Here is a 22120-nt window from a genome sequence, read left to right as displayed (position 1 = left end):
CTTCTGTTCAGTCCTTACAGTTCTGTCCTTTATTGTGCTCATCTTTGCATGAAATGTTCCCTTGGTATCTCCAGTTTTCCTGACGATATCTCTAGTCTTTCCCATCCTCTTGTTAAAACCTCTATTTCTTTGCATTATTCACTTAAGAAGGTTTTCTTATTTCTCCTCGCTGTTCTCTGGAACTCTGCACTCAGTTGGGTGTATCTTTCCCTTTCTCCTTTGCCTTTGGCTTCTCTTCTTTTCTCAGCTATTTTTAAGGCCTCCTCAGACAGCCACTTTGCCTGCTTGCATTTCTTTTTCTTGAGATGGTTTGGTCACCACCTCCTGTACCGTGTTACAAACCTCCATCCATAGTTTTTCAGGCACTCTGTCTACCAGATATCATCCACTGAGTCTATTCCTCACCTCCACTGTATAATTGTAAGGGATTTGATTTAGGTCATATCTGAATGGTCTACTTGTTTCCCTTACTTTCTTCAATTTAAGCCTGAATTTTGCAATTCGGAGTTCATGATCTGAGCCACAGTCAGCTGCAGGTCTTGTTTTTGCTGACTGTATAGAGCTTCTCCAGGAAATGGCAACCTACTCCAGTGTTCTTGCCTGGAGAATCCCAGAGACGGGGGAGCCTGGTGGGCTGCCGTCTATGGGGTCGCACAGAGTCGGACACAACTGAAGCGACTTAGCAGTAGCAGCAGCAGAGCTTCTCCACCTTCAGCTACAAAGAATATAATCAGTCTGATTTCAGTATTGACCGTCTGTGATGGTCCTGAAAATTACCCAGCTAATAAACAGTACAGTCAGGGGTCAGACCCAAGTCTGTGCTCTTGACCGTCAAGCTCCGCAGATAAGGATTTGGATGTTCCTGCAACAGAGAAACGGAGGCCTAAAGCGGGGAAAGTCCGAGGCATACCAGGCTCTGGCCCCACTGACCTTCTGCCTCTCTCCCTCATCCTCCACCGAGGTGTGATCTGTCCTCCACGCACAGGAAGAGAGACCTCAGACTTCAGGGTGCCTTGCACTCTCTAACCAAAATCATGCTGGCTCGGTGTAGTCCTGGCAAGCGAGGTATTTGGTGGCCACTCTTGCCCCACTTCTTTGGGTTCCCCTGGTCAGATTGGTGCCTGGGGTTCATTTCAGGTGGAGGAGAGGGCCAGATGGCTGAAGTGGTTGTGAGCTACACTGGACTAACTGCCTGCCCCAGGCTGGACCCAGCGCTCATCTTCTGCCTCTGATCCTGAGATAGATCACAAGCTTGAGATAATTGTTTTTATAAAAAATTCAAGAGCACACAAAGCATAGCGTGTGTCTTCCTCCTTGCCCCTTATTGCAGAGAATTTCATATTCTCCTGTTTTTTTTTTTTTAAGTATAATTCAAAACAAATTTTTTTTGTTCATTTGTTTTTTGGCTGTGCTACATGTGGGATCTTAGTTCCCCAACCAGGGATCGAACCCGTGGCCCCTGCAGTGGAAGGGCAGGAAGCTTGGAGTCCTGACCACCGGACCACCAGGGAATTCCCCCCATTCTTATTTAATGAAGTGCGAATTTGTGGAGGGGGCTGCAGAGGAGGCAGGGATGGCAGGTGTGGGACAGGAGCACAGCTTTCCTGTGGAGTGGGTCCCCAACCGGGCGTGACCTCACTCCCATGGTCCCCCCACAGTCTCTTCTCGGGTGGGGGCAGGGGCTGTCCTGTGGCTGAGTCTCCCCTCTCCCAGCAGGGGGTTCACCTGTGGGTGAACAGCCCCGTAGACCACCTGGGTGTGTGCTTCTGAAAATGGGCTTCATGGGGCTCTGATTCCCGTGTCCAGGAGGAAGTAAAGAAATAGCTTTAGGAAATTAGCTGTCTTATAAAAGCAGTGTCAGCCTGTAAAAAAAAAAAAAAAAGAGTAGGAAAAAGTCATCTCTAATTCTGCCATCACAGGAGATAGTCATGAACACAGTGCACTTGTTCTTTTTCTTAACTGGGTTTTGGGTTCTGTACATGTGTTCTAAAGTAGGTGAGCTCATTTTGTATATACAGATTTGCATTCTGCTTATTTAGCATAGGGAGCAGTAGGGAGCAGTTTTCTCTCATTCTATAGTTTTAGGCTTTTTGTTTTATTTTTAATTTTTATCAATATGGTAATAGTTCAGAAAGCCAGATAGTGTACTCTTTATATATGTATGTATATTTTTAATTAAAAAAGTTTTTCTGGCCACGTTGCGTGGCATGTGGGATCTTAGTTCCCTGACCAGGGTTTGAACTTGCACCCCCTGCATTGGAAGCCCAGTGTCTTAACCACTGGACTGCCAAGAAGTCCCAGATAGCGCTCTTGGGCTTATAATGAGCAGGGCAGCCCTGTCCCTGGTCCTTCTTATCCTGTTGTGACAGCCACATTCAACTCCTCACTCTTTCCTTGGAGGTTGACTTTTCTACTCCAAATAACTTTTTTACTGCTTTTTAAAAAAAGTTTTCAAGGTTCAGATATCTCTTGACTTCCTAATGTGGAAAATTAAGGCCCAAGGGTCTAATACCTCTGTGCCCAATTTTCCCCTCCTCTCAAAATACTTACCATCCATTTTGGGTAAATTACTATGACTGTGTAAATATTTTTCACAGCTGAATCACGTATGCTTACACTGAGTACATAGTTTTCATAAACATAATTTTAACTCTATGATTTCCAAGTATTCATTTATGTATTTGCCATTATATGACCATAAAAAGTATTTTCACACTAAACCTTTTTTTATATTTAGGATTTTTCACTTTTTAAAATTTCCATGCCCTTAAAAAAAATTTTTTTTATTTATGTGGCTGCGCTTAGTTGTGCCTTGTGGGATCTAGTTCCCTGACCAGGGATAGAACCTGGGCCCCCTGCATTAGGAGTGTGTAGTCTTAGCCACTGGACCACCAGGGAAGTCTCTATTTAGAATTTTTCTTAAACTGCATTTCTAGAAGTTAAACTGCTGAGACATGAGAAGGAATTTCTTTCTTTTAACTTTTAACTAGAGAATATCACACATTTGGTAAATGATAAAATACAGTAATTTCCAGCATACTGCTTGATGAATTTTTACCTATGTTTGTGCTATGAACCACCTCCCTGATCCAGTCAAGATACAGAATGTTTCCATTAGTCAAAAGGTTCCTCATGCACCTTCTCAGTCACTTCCTGCGTCTCCCTCCCCTCTCCGGTGCACACACACCACTGGCATCTCCGCCCTGGCAGGAGAGCCACGGGTCTCACTTCTGTCACCATCAGTCCGTCAGTTAGCTCTGGCTCTTGAAGAACACGAATGAGTGTTCTGAAGGCTCTTCGTGCACAGGCAGTGGGCATTACTTTGGGTGACATGGCTTCTGGGCCCCTCACTCCCTTCCAGGGCCACAATCCAAAGTTACCTGTGGCTCTGGCCTTGGCTCCTTTGGGGCAGCAGGCAGCTGTTTGTTGCTCAGGCCTGTAGAGGCATAAATGGACCTGGGGCCGGGGGGTTTATTGTAGAGGTGGGTGGAGGTGGAGCAATGGACCAGGCCAGGGGCGGGAAGCAGAGCTTGGCGAGTGGACTTCAGTGAAATGCTTGTTTGTCCAGGCCCAGCCGCAGCCGCAGCCCCAGCCCCAGCCACAACCCCAGCCGCCATCATCCAACAAGCGTCCCAGCAACAGCACGCCACCCCCGACGCAGCTCAGCAAGATCAAGTACTCAGGGGGCCCCCAGATTGTCAAGAAGGAGCGACGGCAGAGCTCCTCCCGCTTCAACCTCAGCAAGAACCGGGAGCTGCAGAAGCTTCCTGCCCTGAAAGGTGCTCAGGGAAGGCCGGGGGGCTGGGGATCAGGCCCAGGGGACATGGGCGTCGGCAGAATGGCAGTTTGTGGGTATCTGGGGGTGGACATTCTAGAGAATGTGAGGGGGGTTGCGCTGGGGTGCCAGGGGAGCAGGGTGGCAGCAGGAAGAGGGAGGGGAAGGCCCTGCGAGGCGAGCAGGGCAGGGCAGTGAAGGACCACGGAGGAGACCTGACCGTGGCCCCCCTCCCCGCCGCAGACTCGCCCACCCAGGAGCGGGAGGAGCTGTTTATCCAGAAGCTGCGCCAATGCTGTGTCCTCTTCGACTTCGTGTCAGACCCACTCAGTGACCTCAAATTCAAGGAGGTGAAGCGGGCGGGACTGAACGAAATGGTGGAGTACATCACCCACAGCCGCGATGTCGTCACTGAGGCCATTTACCCTGAGGCCGTCACCATGGTGGGCGCTGGGGAAGAGGAAGGCGGGCGGGGCAGGGGCCCCGGAGGAGCGCAGACGGAGCTCTCACCTGGGCCCTCCCTACCCCTCAGTTTTCAGTGAACCTCTTTCGGACGCTGCCACCTTCATCGAATCCCACTGGGGCCGAGTTTGACCCTGAGGAAGATGAGCCCACCCTGGAGGCCGCCTGGCCGCATCTCCAGGTACCAGGGCAAGGAGGGGGCCAGGGCCTACCTGTGGGCAGTGGGGTGCTCTGAGCCCCACAGCAAGGGGGCGCTCCCAGTCCTGGGGGAATGCCCCTAAGTGATATTCCTTTCCCACCCCCGCAGCTCGTCTATGAGTTTTTCTTACGTTTCCTCGAGTCTCCTGACTTCCAGCCAAACATAGCCAAGAAATACATTGACCAAAAGTTTGTCCTTGCTGTGAGTCCTTGAGGTTCCTGCCTTCCCCTCCCTCCAGTCCATGAACTCTAGCCCCTCATCCCGACTCATCCCAGCTGCTCCTGCTGAATATCGGTACTGTATTGGGGTTCAGCTGTGTCTACTGCAAACTGACTCGGGGGTCTAAACAAACCTGTGTTCATAGAAGCTTCCAGCATAATGGAAGAAAATACAAAAGCAGCAGAGTTACTGTTCACCGCCCCCCTCCCCCATCCCCCAATGGGGTATGCAGGGTGCATACCCAGACATCACGGGGGGAGCTTGGCCCCATGTGCCCTCTTTGACCTCAGAGAACCTCTGGGCTTCCCCTGGCCAGGACCCAGGTCACCCCAGCCCCAGCCGTCCCCTAACTCCGGCCTCACTGTCGTCTCTCCTGCCTGCTCGCAGCTCCTGGACCTGTTTGACAGTGAGGACCCTCGAGAGCGGGACTTCCTCAAGACCATCTTGCATCGCATCTATGGCAAGTTTTTGGGGCTCCGGGCTTATATCCGTAGGCAGATCAACCACATCTTCTACAGGTGAGGCCAGGAGCCGGGGCTCAGGAGCAAAGCAAGCCCCTCACTAAAGTGGAAGTGGGAGAAGGGCGGTAGGCGGGACTTGCAGAAGGGCGGAGGGGTATCGGGGGTTATCAAGAGAGCCTCTGTTCCTCCCTCAGGTTCATCTACGAGACGGAGCATCACAATGGGATTGCCGAGCTCCTGGAGATTCTGGGCAGGTGAGAGGTGGGGCGGGGGCACACACAGGTCTGGACAAGGTCGGGCAGGGGTAACAGGTGCCTTGAGCTTGGACATGGCCCTTTGGTCCTAACAACCCTCCTTTCCCTCCCAGCATCATCAATGGCTTTGCCTTGCCCCTGAAGGAAGAGCACAAAATGTTCCTGATCCGGGTCCTTCTTCCCCTTCACAAGGTCAAGTCCCTGAGTGTCTACCACCCTCAGGTAAGCTGCCTTCCTCCTGGGGTTTGCTGGCCCTGGGGGCAGAGAAAAGAGGGAGGGGGAAGCATTCTGGCTGCGATGCAGCAGCAGAGGAAATGAGGGCAGGATTCCTCTCTGCCTCCCCTTCTGTCCTGAGGTCTGGTCTCTGTTACCAACCTCTGTGACCTCCTGAGCCCTGACGTCACCTCCTTTCTCCCTCAACCTCCCACAGCTGGCATACTGCGTGGTGCAGTTCCTAGAGAAGGAAAGCAGCCTCACTGAGCCGGTAACTACCCCCAAGCCCAGGGTCTTCCTCTCCCCGTCATCAGTCCTTGCCAGTGGGTACCTTTTGAGCAGCACCAGAAGCAGGTTCCCAGGAGGGGTGTAACCCAACAGGTGACATGGTTTCCTCTCTGAAGGAGCACCCAGATCCAAGCTGGAGAAATGCCAGCACTCAGCCAAGGCCACCTAAGCTGCGCCCACCAGGGTTGGCGGGGAGAGGGCAGGAAGGCTTCCTGGAGAAGCAGGCAGGGGTTGAGGGAGAGTTTTATTCCAGGTCCTCCTCTCCTCGCAGGTGATTGTAGGCCTCCTCAAGTTCTGGCCCAAGACCCACAGCCCCAAGGAAGTGATGTTTCTGAATGAGCTAGAGGAGATCCTGGACGTCATTGAGCCTTCAGAGTTCAGCAAAGTGATGGAGCCTCTCTTCCGCCAGCTTGCCAAATGTGTCTCCAGCCCCCATTTCCAGGTGAGACCCAGGCCCAGAAAATCCCAGCCCCGGCCTCCCAGAAAACGGAGGCAGGGCTTCAGCCTAGTGAGCCATGTCCCCACTGAGTCCCACCGGTCCCCACCAGGTGGCGGAGCGTGCCCTCTATTACTGGAACAATGAATACATCATGAGCCTCATAAGTGACAACGCCGCCCGAGTCCTCCCCATCATGTTCCCTGCACTCTACAGGAACTCCAAGAGCCACTGGAACAAGTAGGGAACTGGGGTGGTGCTGGGCAGTGAGGATCTGGTTTTGGAATATGGGAGGGTGGGGATGGACTCAAGAGCCAGTGGTCTCACCTGGTCCCTCAGCAAGCCGGGGCTGGCGCCCACTGTATGTTAACAGGGCCTTGAGGGACTGACTGGGGAGAAAAGATGCCCACATGGGAGATCTGTGCCACCCAGCACCACATTAGTGGCCCCTATCACATCTGTTCTTGAGGTCAGATATTCTGCAGCTTTGGAGAGTTAATTCCATGTTGTGAGAAGCTGATGTGATCCTCTTAGAATGTATTAAATCCCAGCATCGTAAAAAAGCTTTCCTGCTAAAACCAAGTGTGCTGGGAGGCCATTAGTGCTGGGTGGAAGAATGAGAAGTAATGGGAAAGAGTGGGCTCTTGGAGTGCAGGGTTCCGGCAAGGATGGACAGGCAGACCCATATTTGTAAAGGGCCTGAATGCCACTCTCAAGTCACATGATCTGTCCAGAGCAGTGAGCTTATAGCTGCAGAGGCTGATGGGATGGGAGGAGTCTGCTGGAAAGCTCCCAGCAGAGATGCCTCGTGCGAGAATGAACTGAGGCCCTGGCACGGTAATGGTAGTGCCTTCTCTAATCTACCTCATCTTTCTTCCTGGCCGCAGGACAATCCACGGGCTGATCTACAATGCCCTGAAGCTGTTTATGGAGATGAATCAGAAGCTGTTTGATGACTGTACACAACAGTACAAGGCTGAGAAGCAGAAGTGAGTCTCTCCTTGGGGGGTATTCATCTTCCACATCAGCCCCCGTGCTTCTCTCTCAAGCCCATCCAAATCCTGTCTTTGCTCCCTCCCTAGGGGCAGGTTTCGCATGAAGGAGAGAGAAGAGATGTGGCAAAAGATTGAGGAGCTGGCCCGACTTAATCCCCAGGTGAGCTGGTTCTGCCATCGCCCTGCACCGAGAGGTCCCCGCTGGGGGTGGGGGAGGGACAGGGCCACACACCACCCGGGTGGCTCTGGCCACTTGTCCACCTCCTTTCCTCCCAGTATCCCATGTTCCGAGCACCTCCCCCTCTGCCTCCCGTGTACTCGATGGAGACCGAGACCCCCACGGCAGAGGACATCCAGCTTCTGAAGAGGACGGTGGAGACAGAGGCCGTGCAGGTAGCAGTGGGGAGCACAAGGACAAGACAGCCCTGGGAGGGAGAGGAGGCCGGAGCTGCAGAGCTGGGGACTAAGGGGAGGAAGACGGGGGGGGGACTCGGTCGTCACCCCCTGCCCTCTGCACATGCACACACAGATGCTGAAGGACATCAAGAAGGAGAAAGTGCTGCTCCGGCGGAAGTCCGAGCTGCCCCAGGATGTGTACACCATCAAGGCGCTGGAGGCACACAAGCGGGCGGAAGAGTTCCTAACTGCCAGCCAGGAGGCCCTCTGACCTCCTCGCCTCCCGCTGCAGGGCAATGGCCCACTCAGCCCTGGGACACTGCCCCAGCCCTCCTCCACCCTCTGCTCGCCACTGGCTGACTTGGGGCAAGGCAGGGCCTCTCTGCTCTGGGGAGGGGGGGGTGCGGCCCTATAAGCAGGGGCACCCAGAGAGTGGCCCCTCTTCTCCCCCAAAGGTGTCCATGCTTCCCCGCGCCTAGTACAGACAGGCCGGGCACGGCGGTGCTCGTCTGACAGTGACGTGGGGATGCCTGGCCCCCTCCTGCTCCTCACCCCACAGCTCCCTGAGGCTGCTCTGAGAAATACACAGAAACAATACGCTCCTCTTCAGCCCCAGGTGCCCCCTCCTCGTCTCCCTCCCCTGCAAGCCTGTAGGGGGCAGCAGGAGACCATTCTCACCAAAGTTCTGTCAAGTCCCACTGGCCCCTGGAGTGAATTAGCCAGAGGGGAGCCAACCCCCAACGGCCCAAATAGGCCCCCAGTCCCAGAGGTGTGCAGGCTGATGGGGCTGCATTATTTCCTCTTACCCCTTGCCTGACCAAGACAACATGGGAGGGCAAAAGGAGAAAAGCATAGGCTCTGGACCACAGCTGATGAATAGAGGGCCCAAAGGGACCGAGAGAAGGGGATGAACAGACGCCCAACCCTATGCCCCCTCTCTGGTGAGCAGCAACCCTGGGATCACTGACATGGAAGGGACCACCCCGGGGCTGACTGCTTTCCTGTGCTGTTGGTCCCCAAAGCCAAGAAGAAGGAAGCAGGGAGCAGTGCTCCAAGCATGGCTCCCCCCAGCACCTATTTATTTCCTTGTTTATGTTGATGCTGGGCAGGTCCTCATCTGTCCCTTTCAGGTACCTTGGAGGGGTGAGGGGCTGGGGAGGGCCAGACCCAGGTTCCGAGGGCACAGGCAGTGCAGCTTTTGGCTGTGTACATAGGGTGCTTTATTCTCCACAGAATGATACATGCTAAGGTGGGTTGGGCTTGGGCCAATGTCCCCATATGTACAGAACTGAATAAAGTGGGTCTCTGAGAAGAAGTCTGATTTGCCTTGATGTGGAGGAGGGCTGGGGAGGATGGAGATGGATGTGACAACCAGGATATGTTCAGTCTTGTGCTGGTTCTGGCCTGGAATGCAGGGAGTTACAGTAGCTCTCAGGGTGGTCACTTCCAGGCAGGGGCGGCCTGCCGGGCTTGGAGGGCCTTCTGTACCACGTCTTCCCACTGGGCATCTGATATCTCGTGAGCCCAGGCAGGAACCCCTGGCGCAGGCAGGCTTATGCCAGCCATCGTCCTTTTCACCAGCTCTACATGTTCTGAAATCACAGGTAGAGACCCGTTAGTGGGTAGGAACGATGGGACCAGCTCCCCTCCCCATTCGTTGAATTAACTCAGAGATTCTGGACTAGTAAGGTCACTGAATCTGTCCAGTTATTCCTAAGGAAGCCTGCCCATCCTGCCAGTCTAAAAAGAATAGCATTTCACCTGGATTCTGCAGTCTGCAAAATCTTAGATTACAAACTATTCTTTTAGGAACAGGATGTTCCTCTGGGGCTTCCCTCTATTGGCATTAACCAGTCCCCTTCTTCCATAATTATGCCAGAGTAATAGAATGATCTCTCTTACCTGGGTCCATGGGAATAGAGCTGTGGTTGTTCAATGCTGTAGCTCCCTGCTCATCTTCGTCCTCACTTTCTAGTGGCGGGTCCGGCAAATGAAGCCCCAGGGCCTGTAGAATCCGAGAAGACAGTTCAGGGTCAGTTCTTCAGGGACTCCTGCTCCACCTGCTCAGAAACTGCCTCCTCCACATACCTGGATCCGATCCTGGATATCAGCAACTACATCTTCTCCATCCCCCACTGGTGCCAGTTCCACCTCCTCTTGTTCAGGATCTTGGTTCAGAGGCTGGTAGGAGTAGCCAGCTGGTCCTGCGCCTGTTTCCTCTTGTTCTTCCTCCGGTTCCTCACTGCTCCAATCTCCAGTGCCTTCCGTGGGGCCCTGATGTGGCCCGAGTTCCTCAGTCTGATTGGGGAAGATACGTTCAGGACCCATGGTGTCGCCCCCTAGAACTACTGCTGCCATCGGGCAGGGGCTGCAAGAACAGGGAGGCAGGAGAACACGGATCGGATGAAATTAAATCCACCTTCAGCCTCTCAACCAGCTCCTGGTGGTCTCCTGCTAAAGTCCACAAACATTTAAACGCCTCGAGTTTCCTGCACTCCATACCACCCAACCTGTCCTGGCCCCTCACCTCTTAAAACCACTCATTCCTAATCGAGGCCCACCTGCCTTTCTCTGCCAATTCTTAAACAGCAGCCCAACCGGAGGCCATGCCACCTCTCAAAAGACAGCCCTTCGAGAACGCTCCCTCCCCCCAATCCACTTAGGAACTCCGGGTCGCCAAACAAGATACCTCGGACTAGGGATACCCGCCCCCTTCTCTCCCCTCCAAGGGCTTCCCCCCTGTACCGCCTGACAAACGCCCTTCGGGCCCCTGGGGCTCCCTTCAAATGGCCCGAGTTGCGGAGTTCCCCACCCGCCCCACCGATTCTCCGCAGTGGTGTTTCCGCGCGCCTTACCCGCTCAGAGCCCGCGACCCAACCCGCACCTTCACTTCCGGCGGGGCAGGACGTGCGGGGGGGGGGGCGGGTGCCCATACCTCCAGCCCCGCCCCACGCTCGTGATTGACGGGAGCTTGGACGAAGAGCCCGCCCCTTGCCCCGCCTCCACCACCTTCTCCCAGACCCAGGACTACATTACCCAGTAAAGCCCGGGATCTTTGACACGTATCTGCGCACCATCGCCTCCGGCCCCTGCCCACTCTTCGGCAGCTCCAGGCCCACAGGAATCCCGTGGACTACAAGTCCCGGTACGCTTCGAGCACTGAGCTCGGACTGCACGTGCGCATCCAGCTGCCCGCCGGAAGGACACAGCCTGGCTGTGTTTATCTCGTTGGGGACGGAGTCGTCGGTTGGCGCGCAACGGGTTCTAGGCTGCAGGCAGCGCGAGGACCCGCGGCCCCGCCCCGGCCCGGCCTGGCAGGTAGCCCGGGGTGGGCTGAGGGACAAAGAAATTTGTAGGGGCTGGAGACGCCCCTGTCTAGCCCTGGGGTCTTGGGGGAGGGGCCTGAGTGCTGCGGTGGGGGCTGGGAGCGAGCTGGGGGATGACGGGAAAGTAAAGTGTTAATGGGGAGAGAAGGGCTCGGGGAGGGTGGTGAGGAACCGGAGGGGGATACCTGGTAGCTGGAAGAGGCCCTGAAGGAAATTGGGAAGAAGATCGGGTTATGAAGGGAACAGGGAGGCTGAGGATAATGGAAGAAAAGGGCGGGGGTGTCTGGCGTTGTGGGGGAGGGGAGGTTGGGATGACTGGAAGGCGACAGGGATAGCGTCATATACAGGGAGGAATATCTCAGGCGGAAAGGGGTCAGTGAATATTAGCTTTTTTACCCCCCTTAGTGGAAGAGCAAAAATGAAGGGCTGTCACGGTGGAGCTTGTAGTTGTGGGGGAAGGAAGAAGGGGAAACATGCAGAGCTCTCAGGCGATCAAGAAGGGCCAGAAACTGGGAATGAAAATTGCACGAGAATAGGAAGGGGGCAGGTTCATGAGGCGATTGAAGATGCTTGAGAATGCGGCAGTGATGGAGGATGGGAGAGACCGGGAATAAGAGGAAGAGGAGCCTCTGAGACCCTGGGGGCTTGTTCTCCCTGAGCTTGAGTTGTTTTTTTGGAGGAGAAGCCATGGGAAAAAACCTCCACCTTTGCACAGAATTGCTTCTCTCTTGCCCTTTGAATGCTCTACCTTGATCTAGCTGAAGGGGAAGGTGGAGTGTGTGAGGGAAGATGAAGGTCTTCCATTCTTAAGCCCGTCAACCTCCTTCCGATCTGTCCCTGTAAGCTCAGATCCAAGAGCTTTTGGATTGAGGACAGGAGTAATGAAGTGACCGTGGTTTCCTGCTGGGGCTATTTCAGGTTTGGCAGAGTAGCTATTTAAAGCATGGGGTTGAGGTTTGAGGGAGGTTGGGTAAGGGTGGAGGACTGGCAAGCCAGCTGAAGCCCATATGTCTTTCTTACGAGGGGCCGCCATACTTGAGCTTTTTGTGTGCCTGAGGTTCTGCCTGGCACTTCCCTCTGCCAGGGCTTCTTGAACAGGGAGAGATGGTCCACCCAAACCTATTAGGTGCCTGCAGTGAAGGCAGTATTGGCTATAGGAGACCTGCCTGATAGAGCCTTCAAATATACCCATTATCACTAGGTTGGCGGGTTGTCTTTAAGAGACCATGACCTCTCATGCCTGGGTCTTTTTCTTGTCCTGGCCAAGGGCATTTTTGCTTTCCTTTCCCTTTCCATTGCACACCCCTACCCCTCTCCCCTTTCAGGGACCCGGGTAGGAGAAGAACTGCTGGAAAACAGCTTGTTCTCTATCACAGTGGGCAGGTTGGGCAAATGGCAAGAGGAGAAAATGCCTCCTCCCCACCCCCACGCCTCAGTCCCCAGCAGACACATACCTTTCTGGCTTAAGTTCTTGGCAGGATACCAGGTACAGCTGTCAAAGGGACTCCTCGTGCCCATGAGGGGCCCCGGGTGACCCCGATGACAACTGCTTAGCTTGACAAGCGCCTCCAAAGAGGGGCTAGCCAGCCATGGAGGTCCCTGTCCTGGATCGATCCCACCCCATCCTGGATCGAGGTACCGTTCCACTCTAAAAGCCTAAAAGCTTTTCTGCGTGGAGGCACTCGTGCCAGCTTTCAATGGACAGTCTGGGGCTGGCTGGGCTATTAATAACTCTGAGTATTTTGAGATCTCTCTCCCCACCTCAGAGAGCACAGAGATTCTTAGAGAGGTGGCAGTAAGCAGAGCAGGGCCAGAGAGACAAGAGAACTCACTGACCTGGGAAGGGGGCTTGGAGCTTGGGCCAGGCCAGGGACAGGGTACAGCCTCTGTGGGGAGGGGTGACCATACTGAGCCCTAGTTCAGCAGTCTGAACTGGTAGGCAGGTCAGAGTGGCCCCACCCTTTGCTCTTGGAGAACACAGGGCCAGGGCTAGCTCCCTGACCTCGGCAGCTCCCCTGGGGCAGAGCCAGCCACCTGAGCTGCAGAGGGGTGGTGTGGGAGGGCCACCAGGGTGACACTTACAGGCAGGGGCTAGTCCAGGACAGAGTCACGGTGAGCCAGGCAAAGGCCCCACCTGAGGAGCCCGTGGCTCCAACTTGTGTGCAGGTAGCAGAGGCAGCAGGCCGTGCCGGGGGGGCATGTTGCTGTAACCAGAGGCCCAGGGGATGTTACGGTGGACAGTGCACCTGGAGGGCGGGCCCCGCAGGGTGAACCATGCTGCAGTGGCCGTGGGGCACCGGGTGTACTCCTTCGGGGGTTACTGCTCAGGCGAAGACTATGAGACGCTGCGTCAGATTGATGTGCACATTTTCAACGCAGGTAAGCGAATTCGGGGACTGTCCCTGGGTACCCGCATCAGGGAGGGCAGTGGGCAGTGGGTGGCTGAGTGAGGTTTGATGGTGGTCCCCACGGCCAAAGAGGGTGGGGGAAACCACGTGGTTGGGGAAAAGGTGGACAGCCTGAAGGGAGGTGCCCAGGGCTGAGCAGAGCTGTGCCCACAGTGTCCTTACGTTGGACAAAGCTGCCCCCGGTGAGGCCCGCCGCCCGCGGGCAGGCTCCCGTGGTACCCTACATGCGGTATGGACACTCAACCGTCCTCATCGATGACACAGTCTTCCTTTGGGGCGGGCGGAATGACACCGAAGGGGCCTGCAATGTGCTCTATGCCTTTGACGTCAGTGAGTATGGGTCTCGGTGGCTGTGTTCTGCCAGATGGTGCCTTGGGGGGCCTGGGAAGGGTGTGTACTGAGGGGGCTGGGAGTAAGGTGCCCCGGAGTCTAGGAGGGAGTGTCAGCTTGCTTACCGGGCCCGCCCTCTGCCCTCTTCAGATACTCACAAGTGGTCAACACCCCGAGTGTCAGGAACGGTTCCTGGGGCCCGGGATGGACATTCGGCTTGTGTCCTGGGCAAGACCATGTACATTTTTGGGGGCTACGAGCAGCTGGTAGGTCTGGAAGCAACCAGAGGTTTAGGGTGGGAATGAGGAGGAAGAAGGGGAATTGAAGGTGGTGGAATGGGAGGCTTTGGTTTGCTTGCAGGTTCTGAGGTGAGGGGCTTGGAGGGTTGGGGAGTGACCCCTGCCCCTCTCTTTTATTCTTTCCTTCACTTCCTTTTTCGTCCCTGTCAGGCCGACTGCTTTTCCAATGACATCCACAAACTGGATACCAGCACCATGACATGGACCCTGATCTGTACAAAGGTCTGCCCATTTTCCTCTCTTCTAGACACCCATCCTCAATTTAAGAAACCATAGGGAGCTCAGACTGAAAGCTGACCCTCTCTCCGTGCCATCTTTGCTCCTGCCCAGGGCAACCCTGCACGCTGGAGGGACTTCCACTCGGCCACAATGCTGGGCAGTCACATGTATGTCTTTGGGGGCCGGGCCGACCGTTTTGGGCCATTCCATTCCAACAATGAGATTTACTGCAACCGCATCCGTGTCTTTGACACGAGGACTGAGGCCTGGCTGGACTGTCCACCCACCCCAGTGCTACCCGAGGGGCGCCGGAGCCACTCAGCCTGTGAGTGTCTGTTAGGTCCCTGCTGAGTCCCTGTTCCCCCGCATCATTCCCACACTATGGACATACCTCTCTCCTTCCAGTTGGCTACAACGGGGAGCTGTACATTTTTGGTGGCTATAACGCAAGGCTGAACCGGCACTTCCATGACCTCTGGAAGTTTAACCCTGGTAAAGAGCACTGCCTTTAAGGGGGAAGGAACAGGGTGCCATGGAGGTGGGATGTAAAAGAAAAGCATAATTCTGAGTAGGTGAGGGGTGCAGTGGAGAGGATATCTGGACGAGCAGGTACTGAACCTCCATTTAAACTTCTCTTCAGTGTCGTTTACTTGGAAGAAGATTGAACCGAAGGGGAAGGGGCCATGTCCCCGCCGGCGCCAGTGCTGCTGTATTGTTGGTGACAAGATTGTCCTCTTTGGGGGCACCAGGTCAGGAGGAGAGAAGGGAGGGCTGGAGCCCTTGGGAGTCAAATGACTCCCACGGGAGACATTTGAGCAAGAGAGTTTCGTGGGCAGCCTTTGCTCCGCCCATCATTTCTCTGTTTCATCCTACAGTCCGTCTCCAGAGGAAGGCCTAGGAGATGAATTCGACCTCATAGATCATTCTGACTTACACATTTTGGACTTTAGTAAGTACACTATTCCCAAAGTGCTTCTGCCATCAGGGTCCCTGTCTTTGGATGGTGATATCCAGGACGGGACCCTTTCCTTGGCTTTGACCATCTCCCTCTCCCATAACTCCTCCTTTAAAGGCCCTAGTCTGAAGACTCTGTGCAAACTGGCTGTGATTCAGTACAACTTGGACCAGTCCTGTTTGCCCCATGACATCAGGTACAGTGAATGGTTGGAAGGGAGGGATTAGTTGAGGATGAGTGGGCAGCACAGACATGACCTGATTGACTCAGTCTAAGTGTGGAGGAGAGAGAAGATTTTGTTCCGTAGTCTACTTGTGGAGAGGGTGCTGGAAGGAAATATAATAAAAACTGTCAGCTGGATACATGATAGCGGGAAAAAAAAATCCACTCTTCAAACCAAGCTCAGAAACAGCACTTCCTAAGACCTGAGCTTATACAATTATTTCTGTTAATGTGCTGAGAAAGTTTGATTAAATCTTAGAACCGAAGAAAAAAGACAAGTTAGGAGTTTCTGGATCACATTAATTCCAGAAATAAGGGCGGTTTTTTCTAGCCACTTCCCTTTGAATTCCTAGGTCTGAATTCTTAGGTCTAAAATTAAGCGCCAGAAGCTACTTTGTATATAATTGCACTCTTCTGGATCATTCTGTGACACTTTGCTCTCCTTGTATCAGTTCAGCTTAATTCCTCTTGCTGAGGTTCTGTGTGTTCAGTATTCAGTATTGATACTCAGGTGATAGAGGATACAGGCTGAACAGGTGGGTCCCAGGTTGACCCAGGAGTGACACATGTCTCAAGTGCTTAATACCAAGTAGACTGCAGCCTTGGTATAAGGAGGTACTTCATGAAATTTTGTAGAATGACCATTGTCAAAAAGAGAGGAACTGAATTTTAATATGGTGGGGTGGGTGGGTGGGGGCTTTAAGAGGATGGGAGTTGAGAACAAAACCCGGCATTCCTGGTGGGAGGAGGGGCTTCCTGGTTGGATCTGAGTAGAGGAGGAAAGGTAGGTTGGGAAGTTTCATCGAGATGTATACACAGATGGTTTTCTCCAGGTGTTGGGCATAAGATTATTGATATATAAACAAAAACAGGAAGTCCACAGGAGCTTGCAGGTGGATGAGTGGGTGGTGGTGGATTTGGTGGTGCATGGGACCTGATTGTTCAACCTAACAGGGCTGTAAGGAAGAGGTGGCTGTGGGTGGCTGAGCTTTAGAGAGCTGAAGGGACTGGTGTGTTCATTGCTCTGTTTGAGCAATTCTGGATTTGGGGGCGGAGGCTCCCCCTTCTCTCCTTTCTGCCTGTCAATTTTGGCCTTCCAGGTGGGAGCTGAATGCCATGACCACCAACAGCAATATCAGTCGCCCCATCGTCTCCTCCCATGGGTAGGAGGATGTCTCTGCCACCTTCCTTCCTGAGCCTGCTGTTGTCTTCACTGCCCCTGCCTATCTCTTCCCCCGCCTGCCCCTTTGGACCTTGGACTTGGTATACCTCCGCGTGGAGTTGTTGGACTAGAGGTGTTTTCTGTGCTGTGAACTTAGTGGGGAGCTGTAGCAGGAAGGGTTAGGTCCCTTCCTCCTTGGGCCGAGGGCCCCTTCCCCTTGGTGCTCTGTCCCATTCACCTCCCTCCAACTGCTCCTGGGTTCTGCTCTGCCCCAGGTCAGCCACAGGCTTCTGGGAAGTGACGGGAATGGGAAGGAGGGCGAAGCAAGCAGTGTGTGAGCCTCAGGAGCTTCCCCTCCCCACTCCCTTTTCCACCTGTTCCCCTCTGCTTGAGCCATGGGCATTGATTGCGAGCTGAGAGGAGTTGCAGCTGTTGGCATGAAATCTCCTTCTCCCTGACCTGGGGAGGCGAGGACCAGCAGATAATCCCATCCTTCCTTGAGCTGTTGCTGTACCCTGACACTCTCAGCCAGCTCAAATTTTATACAAATGAATTAAAAATCTCCAAACGTGTGGTCTCTTTTTTTGTGGAATACGACAGAGATGGCAGGAGTTTACAGTGGGGGCAGGGTGCTGAGGCTCTGGCTTCTCAGGCAAAAGCATTAGGAAACCAAGTACCATCACGACCTGGCCGGAGTTTCTCCGGTGTGGAGTGTAGCGCCTTGCGACAAAAACGTGGCGACGTTCTGTCGACGGGCGGCAGCTTTCCGCCCAGGTACCCCGGCCGCCCACCAGCAACCCGCTCGGCCCCGCCCAGGGGTGGGCGGGATCTGCGCTGCTGACGCCAAGCCTTCCGGAAGGGGCGGGGCGGAAACCTGCATGGCGGAAGTAACGCCATTAGTCTTCGATACGCCGCTGAAGCCATGCCGAGAGCAAGCTCCCGTGGCGGGGCGGTTGCAGGGCCTCCCAGCAGGGCTCAGGATGACGGGAGCCTGCAGAATGGTGAGGGCACGGTGCCGGGACGAGGGGAAGCGCTGAGGGCCGGGAGAGGGGCTCCGCGTCTGGTGCGGGCTCACCCCGAGACTGCCAAGTTGTCTGAAAGACGCAGACACCGGGAGCGCCCCCCAACGCCCTAGAAAGTGGGGAGTGAGAGGATACTTACTGAGTTAGGACACCCTGAGCAGTTTTTTAAAGGGCAAAGGGTTTTTCGCAGGTAGAAAACACGTTCCAAAGCAGAGTCAGAAGGGCATTGATTATTGGGGAAGGCTTAGGTGAAGATTCAACAAATTTCGCCATTATTGAATATCTGTTGTACGCAAGTACAGATGCTGAAGATACAGCAGTGAATAAAGCAGCTCAAAACTGCTCTCATGAAGCTTACTTTTTGGGGGTTTAAAAAAAAGGCACGGAGACCTAAGGAATTGCATATTTTTAAAGGATAAGTTTTATGGTATGTGAATTATACTACAGTTTTGAGAAAGGTGATAAGAGCTTTGAAGAGAAAACGGGAGGGGTTATGGTGTTAAGTAATCACAGAAGGCCTCACTGAATAGGTGGTGGCATTTGAGAAACCCTGCGAAGGAGGTAAGGGAGCAAGCAATACAGCTGGTGAAAGTGTTACAGGCAGAGGCCAAGTCAGGTGCAGAGGAACTGAGATGGGAATATACCTGCCTGCTTAGAAACTGCTTGGAGGCCAGTTGACTGGAGAGGAATAGGAAAGAGATAGTAGAAGAAGAGATCAGAGACAAAATGGAATAGGTCACATGGGATCTTCAGGCTATTACAAACCCAAAGCTTTTACTCTTGAGTAAGATGGAAGCCATTGGGGAGTACGGAGTCTGGAGTAAGTGATCTAAAAAATATATATGTGGAAATGAGGTGGGAGTGAAGATCAATTTGCCTCTTTTTTTGGAAAGAGAAAGCGACTTTAAAGAAGTTAAAGTGAAAACTTCATGTCTCTAGTAGTTTCCTTCCTTTTTTAAAAAACAGTTTTTATTGGAGTATAGTTGATTTACAATACTCTGTTAGTTTTAGGGGTAAGGCAAAGTGAATCAGTTACACGTATATCCACTTTTTTGGATTCTTTTCTGTATGGGTCATTACAGAGTATTGACAAGAGTTCCCCTGTGCTATACAATTGGTCCTTATTCGTTATCTCTTTTCTATATAATAGTGTGTATATGTCAATCCCAGTCTGCCAATTTACCCCCTAATTCCAGATTTGCCTTTTAGGCATCTCTCCCACATTCAGTGAACATGAACTTGGGCAAACTCTGAGAAACAGAGACAGGGAGGCCTGGCATGCTGCAACCCATGGGGTTGTAAAGAGTCAGACACAACTTGGCGGCTGAACACCAACAACTGGAGGCTGAAGTTGAGAGAGAGCTTTGAAAGCAGTGAGACTGGTGGTTGGGCAAGCAGTAAGGAGGCTAGAGCACTAAGTGAGGTGAGATGCTGAGCGTAAACTGAACCAGAATAAGGGTAGCTGAGCAACGAACGGAGACAGAGGTCTTGGTGGGAAAACCTGTGAAAGAGAAATTTAAAAGAGAAGGGGAAAACGAAGAGACTGTGGGTTAGTCCATCTCCAGCCTTACATGTATAGCTTCCTTAGCAAGGTGAGGCCCCAGATAGCTGGAATAGTTGGGACGTTAGGTGTCAGTGGAGCACCATTACAATCTGTGTTGCCTGGAGCCTGCAGCGATCGGTCTAAAGGGTCACTTACCTAAGGAAAGAGGATGGGGCGATCCTGAGCAGATGCTGAGCTGAGTTGCAGTCCCCCCCCGCCCTTTTACAGACACATCTCACATGTCATTCGAGGAGCTGTTGGAATTGCAGAGCCAAGTGGGGACTAAAGCCTACAAACAACTGGTAACAGGAAGCAGCACTAAGAAGCAGAGTTGTAGACCACCTGTCCAAAAAGCGTGTGTTGCAGATAAGCACAGGTGAGGAGCAAGGCCTTTTCCGGGAGTTGGAGGGAAAGACACCTACTTGAGTAGGTGTCTGCTTTCTTGGGTGGCAGGTGGGAGGCTTTTAACGAGACTGGCGTTCCCTTGACCTGTGCTTCGCTTTTTGCATAGGCCTCTGGAAATGTCAGCCAAGGTCCGGGTGCCATTTTTGCGTCAGGTTGTCCCCATCAGTAAGAAGGTGAGGCGGAGGCAGTGAGCATTTTCTCAGGGAAAGGAGACAGAACGGTTCTCTTATATTCCCTGTTCTCTCCAAAGGTAGCCCGGGACCCCCGCTTTGATGATCTGTCAGGGGAGTATAATCCTGAGGTGTTTGATAAAACATATCAATTCCTAGATGACATCCGAGCCAGAGAGAAAGAGGTGAGTAGCATGAGGCTGGTTTGTGGGGATTCCAGGAGGGACTAGAGCACAGGTTAGAGAGGCAGAGGGGAACAGGGTGAATCAGATTGCTAGTTGTGTGATCATTGGCAAGATACCTAACCTCTTTTCAATTCAGTTTCCTTATCACAAAAAGCTATAGTTCTATTTCATAGTGTTACTGTGAGTTAATGTATGTGAACCTCTTAGAATGATGCTTGGCACAAAGTTTCAGCTAACATTTACAGAACATTAACCATCATACTCATTTTCCAATATGGAGCTGGTGAAAAAGCAGCTGAAGAAGCGCCGTTCAGGGGAGGAGCATGAGAAACTACAGCACCTGCTTCAGCGAATGGTGAGAAGGTCAGAGTATGGGGCGGGAGGTGATTCATAGTCCCTGCCGTTCACCTGTCTCACTTCTCTCATCTCGGCTCTTCAGGAGCAGCAAGAAATGGCCCAGAAGGAACGAAAGAGGCAGCAGGAGCTGCGCCTGGCCCTGAAGCAGGAGCAGCGGGCTCAGGCCCAGCAGGGCCATCGGCCGTACTTCCTGAAGAAATGTGAGTGGGGCACAGCTACGACCCAGAGACTCAGGGACAGAGATTGGGTAGCCATAGTGACTGGATGCTGTGTTGGGGGTTCTGGAGCTGCCTAAGGGAGGCATGAAGGCTGGATCCCATGGTAACTTAGAGGAAAGTAGAAATAGTAGTAGTAGGGAGTCGTTGTTTGTAACCATTCTTATATCCCTAATGAGACTGTGGGCAGGGAGTGTCACTTATCTTTGTCACGCCCCCTCATGTGTTGGGTTGGGCACAGAGAAGGAGCTCATGGTTGGTTGAATTGAGAAAGAGTGGAGTTGTGGAAGTCAGTTTGCTTTTACACACCAGTGAACCCCTGATGAGTCACATATCCCTGCGTAGTGGTTAAGAGTTACTGACCTGGGGCAAGGGGACGCAGGGAGACTTCATCCTTTGCTTACTGATTTTCTTTCTCCTTGTCCTCTAGCTGAGCAGCGCCAGTTGGTCCTGGCTGAGAAGTTTAAGGAGCTGAAACGAAGCAAGAAGCTAGAGAGCTTCTTGAGTCGAAAGAGGCGCCGAAATGCAGGCAAGGACAGACGACATCTCCCTTTGAGCAAAGAGTAGTAAGGATCCGTGCTCAGCTCTGCTGCTGCCCCAGTGAGAAGTGCATCTGTGGGGACACCTTTCGGCTTGGCCTGTTCTGGTTCTTTCCCATTCAATGGTAAGGTCACAGCTGCCTTGGAACACGCCTGGCCCAGAGAAGACTCGAAGCCTCTTGGACTGCCTAAGGGCTGAAAAGGAAGAGCAGCTGAGCCTTCTGCCATGCCGCACTTTGTCTGCTTGGATCTGGGTCATTGTCCTCGTGTCCTCCTCCCATCCTTGCCTTAATGATTCTCATATAGAAGGAAAAGAACCTTGAGGCTGGTTGAAGGCCAAGTCTGAGTGGCTCCCAGGACTGCGACTTCATGCCGGAGCCAGTTCATAAACACTCCCGTCTCTCATCTTTTTATCCTGCTGCTTTTGTAGGTGGCCTAGAACTACTGTTTCAGGGGCCATATGTGGGTAGACAGTAAACCTAAGCCTCCTACAAAGTGGGAAGTCAGATCAGAGCCCCTTCCTCCTTCAGCCCAACAGATGACACCATCATTCAAAGAGGGACCCAATCCCACAACTCATCTTCTTAGCTTTGGTTTTAGATGCAAGGGGAGGTAGGAGGTGGGGACAGAAAGTGTCCCTGGTGATAGGTAAGCGCAGCTGATTCTCAGTAGTGTTTGGGTGGAGAATTCGTACTGCCTGTGGACTGGAGTATCTTCATGCTACAATTCAGTTTAAAGTGGTCTCTGGTTGGGAGTACCTCCAGGTATACCTGGCAGAAGCAAATGCATTCCTCTCTTTTTAAAAAATACCTATTTTGGTTGTGCTGGGTCTTAGTTGCGGTTCACAGGATCTTTGTTTCAGCGTGCAGATTCTTAGTTGCAATATGCAGAATCGTTTCCCGGTCAGGTTGAACTTGGGAGAGTGGAGTCTTAGCCCCTGGATTACCAGGGAATTCCCAAAATGCATTTCTCTCTTGAGGATTGTACTTTAAACCCAGGCTTCAAGGAATTCCTTCAGATAAAATTTCAAGGCATATGAGCTTATAGTGAAAACAAGCACAAAGG

The 22120-nt window shown here is 53.0% G+C and overlaps 3 protein-coding genes across 12 annotated transcripts in view; 2 read left to right on the top strand and 1 right to left on the bottom strand.

Moving 5' to 3' along the window:
* PPP2R5D (protein phosphatase 2 regulatory subunit B'delta) overlaps positions 1-9013 on the top strand; it is a 24674-nt gene extending 15661 nt beyond the window's left edge. The window contains exons 3-16 of the mRNA XM_040249650.1: positions 3569-3779; positions 4019-4218; positions 4308-4418; positions 4545-4637; positions 5043-5173; positions 5311-5370; positions 5484-5592; positions 5801-5854; positions 6143-6313; positions 6420-6547; positions 7195-7296; positions 7390-7462; positions 7579-7695; positions 7832-9013. Of these exons, the coding sequence (XP_040105584.1) occupies positions 3569-3779; positions 4019-4218; positions 4308-4418; positions 4545-4637; positions 5043-5173; positions 5311-5370; positions 5484-5592; positions 5801-5854; positions 6143-6313; positions 6420-6547; positions 7195-7296; positions 7390-7462; positions 7579-7695; positions 7832-7969 (1698 nt within the window). The 3' untranslated portion in view covers positions 7970-9013. The remainder of the gene's footprint in view (positions 1-3568; positions 3780-4018; positions 4219-4307; positions 4419-4544; positions 4638-5042; positions 5174-5310; positions 5371-5483; positions 5593-5800; positions 5855-6142; positions 6314-6419; positions 6548-7194; positions 7297-7389; positions 7463-7578; positions 7696-7831) is intronic.
* On the bottom strand, positions 8895-12732 carry MEA1 (male-enhanced antigen 1). 5 transcript variants are annotated; one of them, XM_040249659.1, is made up of 5 exons: positions 12479-12732; positions 10735-10831; positions 9787-10066; positions 9601-9703; positions 8895-9290 (listed from the first exon to the last, which is right to left on the bottom strand). In XM_040249659.1, the coding sequence occupies exons 1-5, from the start codon at positions 12540-12542 to the stop codon at positions 9139-9141; spliced, it is 696 nt and encodes a 231-aa protein (XP_040105593.1). In that variant the 5' UTR covers positions 12543-12732; the 3' UTR covers positions 8895-9138. The 5 variants fall into 5 exon arrangements, with proteins under 5 accessions (XP_040105593.1, XP_040105596.1, XP_040105594.1 ...); XM_040249662.1 differs by lacking the exon at positions 10735-10831 and having other exon boundaries at positions 12479-12495; XM_040249660.1 differs by lacking the exons at positions 10735-10831; positions 12479-12732 and adding an exon at positions 10554-10624.
* Positions 10737-22120, top strand: KLHDC3 (kelch domain containing 3). Of its 6 annotated transcripts, XM_040249657.1 has the most exons (14): positions 13191-13403; positions 13586-13762; positions 13913-14028; positions 14212-14283; positions 14392-14605; positions 14686-14772; positions 14921-15029; positions 15156-15229; positions 19413-19560; positions 19696-19762; positions 19840-19944; positions 20225-20299; positions 20384-20501; positions 20947-22118. In XM_040249657.1, the coding sequence occupies exons 1-14, from the start codon at positions 13250-13252 to the stop codon at positions 21081-21083; spliced, it is 1653 nt and encodes a 550-aa protein (XP_040105591.1). In that variant the 5' UTR covers positions 13191-13249; the 3' UTR covers positions 21084-22118. The 6 variants fall into 6 exon arrangements, with proteins under 6 accessions (XP_040105585.1, XP_040105589.1, XP_040105587.1 ...); XM_040249651.1 differs by lacking the exons at positions 19413-19560; positions 19696-19762; positions 19840-19944; ... (1 more) ...; positions 20384-20501; positions 20947-22118 and adding exons at positions 10737-11016; positions 15353-15431; positions 16558-17191; XM_040249655.1 differs by lacking the exons at positions 19413-19560; positions 19696-19762; positions 19840-19944; ... (1 more) ...; positions 20384-20501; positions 20947-22118 and adding exons at positions 11082-11254; positions 15353-15431; positions 16558-17191.

Source organism: Oryx dammah, unplaced genomic scaffold (assembly GCF_014754425.2).
Source record: "Oryx dammah isolate SB20612 unplaced genomic scaffold, SCBI_Odam_1.1 HiC_scaffold_11, whole genome shotgun sequence".
Taxonomy (NCBI): domain Eukaryota; kingdom Metazoa; phylum Chordata; class Mammalia; order Artiodactyla; family Bovidae; genus Oryx; species Oryx dammah.
The sequence above is the reverse complement of the archived record's forward strand: the minus strand, read 5'-3'. Positions and strand labels throughout refer to the sequence as shown.

What these genes read in the sequence shown, in the direction of transcription:
- MEA1 (XM_040249659.1), bottom strand. Translation starts at nt 12,542, where the DNA reads ATGGGCACGAGGAGTCCCTTTGACAGCTGTACCTGGTATCCTGCCAAG. An exon ending in AAGATCCCGGGCTTTACTGG is followed by an intron (nt 10,067 to 10,734) that starts GTAATGTAGTCC and finishes CTGTTCTTGCAG; the next exon opens with CCCCTGCCCGATGGCAGCAG. An exon ending in CTCTATTCCCATGGACCCAG is followed by an intron (nt 9,291 to 9,600) that starts GTAAGAGAGATC and finishes CTGTGATTTCAG; the next exon opens with AACATGTAGAGCTGGTGAAA.
- KLHDC3 (XM_040249657.1), top strand. Translation starts at nt 13,250, where the DNA reads ATGTTACGGTGGACAGTGCACCTGGAGGGCGGGCCCCGCAGGGTGAAC. An exon ending in GCTCTATGCCTTTGACGTCA is followed by an intron (nt 13,763 to 13,912) that starts GTGAGTATGGGT and finishes TGCCCTCTTCAG; the next exon opens with ATACTCACAAGTGGTCAACA. An exon ending in TTGTCCCCATCAGTAAGAAG is followed by an intron (nt 19,763 to 19,839) that starts GTGAGGCGGAGG and finishes TTCTCTCCAAAG; the next exon opens with GTAGCCCGGGACCCCCGCTT.